The 5,993-nt window shown below is 41.8% G+C and overlaps 1 protein-coding gene across 1 annotated transcript; it reads left to right on the top strand.

The window, feature by feature from the left end:
* The first annotated feature begins 598 nt into the window (after nucleotides 1–598).
* Nucleotides 599–3,716, top strand: LOC121374758 (putative nuclease HARBI1). Its single transcript, XM_041501867.1, has 2 exons — nucleotides 599–1,207; nucleotides 3,573–3,716. The coding sequence occupies exons 1-2, from the start codon at nucleotides 599–601 to the stop codon at nucleotides 3,714–3,716; spliced, it is 753 nt and encodes a 250-aa protein (XP_041357801.1).
* Nucleotides 3,717–5,993: the final 2,277 nt, after the last annotated feature.

Here is a 5,993-nt window from a genome sequence, read left to right as displayed (position 1 = left end):
TTGTTTCGTTTCAACCAGTACACCACAAGTGGTCAAAGGCTGTGGTATGTGCTTTCCTGTCTGTGAAAAACTGCATATAAAGATCACTTGCTGCATTAGGAAAAATGTAGCGAGTTTTCTATGATGACAATGAGTCAGAATTATCTAATTGTTGACATCCAATAGCCAATGGTTAATTGCTCATGTGCTAAACAACACAAACCTTTTTCCTCCTGCTAAGAATACGGTGAAAGAAAATTTGTAATTGGTTGTCAACAAAATGTTTAAAGCTACAATCTCGGGTATATTTTTGATTGTTTAACCATTTAGAACAGACTATCCACATTAAGGCCCATATTTATAAAGGTGTTTTAACGTAAAAACGTGTTTCAAAAAGATAAAACAGTGTTTTTAAGAAAAATCTATATTTACAAATATGTTTTAACTTTAAAGCACTGCTACTAAAACATGTTTTTACATTCATATTTATAAAAGTATTTTAATGTTAAAACATGTTTTAAAGTATCCTAAAACACGTTTTAGTTAAAACAATGAAGAGGTACGTCTAACTGAATCACGTGTTTGGACTTTGTCGCTTCAACATTTTGGGACATGAAACATGGACGTACTCCGACAACTACAACATCTTCAACGTATTCAGGATATCAACTACAACCGTGCAATGAGACGAGAGTGTGTTTTCAGAGATCGTGACAATCCATTTGACCGTTTGTCTGATGAGTGTTTTCGAATGCGATTTCGTCTGAGCAAAAATACAGTTCGCGTTGTAACTAACATCGTGCGGGCAGATATAGAACAGCCAACACGTAGGAATCATGCAGTCCCTTGCGAACTTCAAGTCTTACTTGCATTGCGGTTTTATGCAACAGGGGGATTCCAGCTCACCATGGCCGACCTCCATGGACTTTCTCAGACGACCGTATGTACTGTCCTTAAACGAGTGACGAATGCGATCGACAGATTAAGACCACAGTATATTTCATTCTCCAATAACGAGGAAATGAACGATCTTAAAGAAAGATTTTTCAACATTGCTGGTTTCCCCAACTGCGTAGGATCCATTGACTGCAGTCACATCCGTATAATTGGACACGGTGAAAACGGGCAAAGATCCATCAACAGAAAAGGCTGGTCTTCTATTAATGTCCAAGCAGTGAGCGACAGTAAACGTAGATTTGTCAACATAGTGTCACACTGGCATGGTTCAGTACATGACAGGAGAATATTCGACATCAGCTTAAAGCCGCATACCCTAGTTCCATCCAGCGAAAATAAATTATAATTTGGTTAATCTATACTCTTCAAAAAAAGAAACGCAAAAGGGTACAAATGGGTTATAACTCCGATTTTATGTTTCCTACCGGTTCATGCTTTGTGAATATAAGGTCATTGCATGTCCCAAACACATTCCCACGGTTACATTCGATAAAACGCAGCTACTGTAAAATAAAGTTTCAAAATGTGAATATTCGCAAAAACGCAGCCACGTGCAAACCATGTCACCACTGCGCGTGCGTTGTCTGCACGTGCAACATGAACACCGACAGTATAAAAGTGCAGGGTGTTCGCTTGCCTGGCCTCTGTATCTGGCCGACAGTTGACAATCCAGGACATGCCACGTCTCAGTGAACCGCAGAGAAACAATGCCATCGGCCGACTAGACGCAGGCGAATCCAGAACGGCCGTTGCAAGGGCATTCCATGTGTCCCCAAGCACCATCTCCAGACTGTGGGACCGTTACCAGCAACATGGATCAACACGTGACCTCCCTAGATCCGGTCGACCACGGGTCACTACCCCCGGGCAGGACCGCTACATCCGGATACGCCACCTTCGGGAACGATTGACTACTGCCACCTCCACAGCCGCAGCAATACCAGGTTTGCGCAGGATATCCGACCAGACCGTACGGAACCGCCTACGTGAGGTACGAATTCGTGCCAGACGTCCAGTTCGAGGTGTCATCTTAACACCACAACACCGTCGACTCCGACTGCAGTGGTGCCAGATTCATCGACAATGGCCTCAACTGCGATGGAGACAGGTGTGGTTCAGTGACGAGTCCCGATTTCTGCTCCGACGTCATGATGGAAGATGTCGCGTGTATAGGCGTCGTGGTGAACGTTATGCGGCAAACTGCGTGCAGGAAGTGGACAGATTCGGGGGGGGGGGGGGGGGGTAGTGTGTCATGGTGTGGGCAGCCATCTCACACACTGGCAGAACTGACCTGGTCCACGTGCAGGGCAACCTGAATGCACAGGGCTACATTGACCAGATCCTCCGGCCACACATCGTTCCAGTTATGGCCAACGCCAACGCAGTGTTCCAACATGACAACGCCAGGCCTCACACAGCACGTCTCACAACGGCTTTCCTACAGAACAACAACATTAATGTCCTTCCTTGGCCATCGATATCACCGGATTTGAACCGAATTGAGCATCTATGGGACGAGTTGGACCGACGCCTCCGACAGCGACAACCACAGCCCCAGACCCTGCCCGAGCTGGCAGCTGCCTTGCAGGCCGAGTGGGCCACCATCCCCCGGGACGTCATCCGTACTCTGGTTGCTTCAATGGGCAGGCGGTGCCAGGCAGTTGTCAACACACGCGGAGGCCACACCCGGTATTGACTCCAGATGACCTTGACCTTGGTGGTGTGTCCTATCACTTACTCACAATGGACTAGAGTGAATTGTGAACAATCCTGCAACATTTGGTAATTATCGGACTCACCATTCAATAATTAAATCAATTCTCCAAATGTTACGACAATGTGGTTTTGCGTTTCTTCTTTTGAAGAGTATATAAACCTGTAACACACTTAGATCACGTTTTTATCAAATGGAGTGAAAAAGCAGGTTTTATATCGATAAATACCATGGGAATCCCCATGTCCCAATTGCTTGAAATAATTTTGAAAGTTAGTATTCTGATGTCACCGATAGATGTCGCTCGAAGCACAACAATGCCTACGTCACGACAAATTTCACGAGTGCGCACAGACTTGGGGTGCGTTCTTTTCACCTCTCCTGGACATGTTCCAACTGTTCTGTCCTAGTTGTATCCCCTCTAAGACTTAGCAAAATTCTTGGTTTTAAGGGTTTGTAACGTTTTGTATTGAGACACTTACTTGTCTGAACTTTATTGTTACTGAAAATGTTCACGAACTGTGAAGAAAAATCTCACAAATGAACAACAACAAATCTGATGTTGATTGCGCGAACCGTGCACGAGAAAACAAACCGAATCAAAACGATAACGGTCACGTGGTATACCAACATCTGTGACGTTTACACAGGAAGATTCCCTCTAAAAATAGATTGGACCTCGCTTGCTTAACGGGTTTTTTCTCGATAGCACGTCTTATGAAAAATGCAAAAAAATCATTTCGTGGTTTTACAAACATCAGGATTACCAAAAAGCACTTCAGGTGAATGGAAATGTGTATTCTAAATAATAAAATGTAAGTAAAGTACAATTTTATTTGTGAAAAATGGGGTTTAATAGCGAAAAACAACGCCGTAATGGTTAACAAATAACTAACTAGGGTGTGTCCCTTTAATGAAACAGAGATTTGAAGATGGAGAAATTGATGGGTTCTTGATTGGCGATTCGGGATATCCTTGTCTGCCCTATCTAATGACACCTCTGCTCAATCCAGGAAACGCTGCCGAAAACGGATATAACCGTGCTCTCTGTTACACGAGAATGTAGTTGAATGCATGTTTGGAATGTGGAAACGAAGATTTCCTTGTTTAACATATACTTTCCGATTCAAAAAGTTACAAACATCTCTAGCAGTGATTGTAGCAACTGCTGTATTGCATAATATTGCTATCAGTGACAGAGAACCCAATTTAGACGATGACATTGAAGATCCGCAGCCTCCACTTCAGATCAACGAGTACAAAACGTGGAAATGCTGTCAGACGGGCTCTTATTCAACAGTATTTTGCCTAACATATTAAAAGTTAATCCATTAAAATAACATACTAGTAACCAAAAACCTAACAATATTATTAGCTATGAATTTATTGTGTAACAGACAAACTACAAGTAACTGTTTTATATACCACCTTTTATGCATTTAAAACAAAAGGTGCTTTGGACAAAAACTAGTACTAGATGAAGCTGGGTGGCTTGGCGTTGAGCACTTTTTGCTCCAATACTGCTTTTTAAGTTGAAGAATTTCATGCTTCAAATATAGATTTTGCATTTTTGCTTCGTGCTCCTTTCGAGAAAATTCCAGAATTTTCATCTCTGGTGTGGTGTATGGTTGTTTGTTTGAAGATGTTTGTTTGGTTTCCATCTGCCAAAATAAAAATAATGAAACTGACTTATCTTGCGTTTATAGAGTGGTTGTTTTTGGGTTGTTGTTTTTTTACATTTTTTTAAAATTACTAGAGCAATCAAACAAACAAAGTAAGGAAAAATTACAGAATTTACAATAGCTGTAAACGCAGAACAGTGTTTTAAAAAGAAAATGAAAGAAATGCTTCATGTAAGAATGTACTTAACACGTATTAACTATGTTATATGGTATTGAACACATGGGTAAGGACATATAATCAGAAAGGCAATCTTTTATATGCAGTATCCAAGAGGTAGGATAGTAGATATCATTGTCTTTCTTAAACCAGTCGGGATCGCTCGCTGGAACGAGAAAAAGCCCAATGGACCCCCCTGATGATGATCAACCCTACACCGACCGCGCTTCGAGCGAGCGATCTATCGGTAGACTACGTTTCATTCCTTAAATGCGTTTTGACTTCAGAAGCTAAACCATGCAGCTTTAATAATGCATGATGGGGGAAGAAATCACTGCTTAGAGAAACCTTCATGCACGTGCACATCATTATGCAATTAACTTTATAAATAAATTAATGAATGTTTAACGACACCCCAGCACGAAAAATACATCGGCTATTGGGTGTCAAACTATGGTAAATGCAAAAACAATTCTTTTATGATCAACATGAATATAAAAATTCAACAGTTAAATAAAAACACAGTGTAAAGGACTGTGTAAAAATACAAATATCGCAGATAGATATAATTAAAATTTAGAATAAAACTCGGTGTGACGTAAACATTGTAAAATACGTTCTGGATGGAATCGAAATGATTCCATCACATTACTTTGGCCAAAAATATCTTTTCGAGTTTCATGAAGATGCTTACACTCCACCAAAATGTGGCGTACCGTCAGCATATGCAATTAACTGTTCACCATATGCAATTAACTGTTCACCATAACAATATAGTAGTGAAATTAAATAGGTATATATCGCCACTCCGTAATATTTTAATACAGGAACATACAGAAGACTCACGTGTTTTGTTTCCAATAAGAAGAAATAAAAATTTTTGCAGTAAAATATGCAAATAAAAATAAGCAACCTGTTCTTTCTGCGGCATGATGTTTTGAGTTGTCGTCTCGGTATTACCAATCGGAGAAGGGCTTCTGTTGACAGTACCAGAGGGCAGTTCATCTTCATCCATGGGCATGTTGATGTTTTCGCAGTCAGTGTTATCCTCATCCTCATCACTGGGCTGTGAAGTCTGGGTTGTCCTTGCTGCTGCTGACGTGGCGGCGGCATCGTCATCGAAAGTGTTGATGTTTTCGCAGTCAGTGTTATCCTCATCCTCATCACTGGGCTGTGAAGTCTGGGTTGTCCTTGCTGCTGCTGACGTGGCGGCGGCATCGTCGTCTAAAGTGTTGATGTTTTCGCAGTCAGTGTTATCCTCATCCTCATCACTGGGCTGTGAAGTCTGGGTTGTCCTTGCTGCTGCTGACGTGGCGGCGGCATCGTCATCGAAAGTGTTGATGAGCGGAATCAGGTCATCCTGGATTGTTTCACAGATATCTTTTGTGATACCTTGCGGAGAAGTCGGCTTTTCCCCACCCCCTGTTTTGCTCATATCTCGTTTATGTTTCGCATGGTCTTTCCTTGCCTGACATTTTGCCCGTCTCCACCAGTCTCTTATCTG

Source organism: Gigantopelta aegis, chromosome 6 (assembly GCF_016097555.1).
Source record: "Gigantopelta aegis isolate Gae_Host chromosome 6, Gae_host_genome, whole genome shotgun sequence".
NCBI lineage: Eukaryota > Metazoa > Mollusca > Gastropoda > Neomphalida > Peltospiridae > Gigantopelta > Gigantopelta aegis.
Note: the sequence above shows the minus strand (reverse complement) of the source record. Positions and strands in the feature narration are given on the sequence as shown.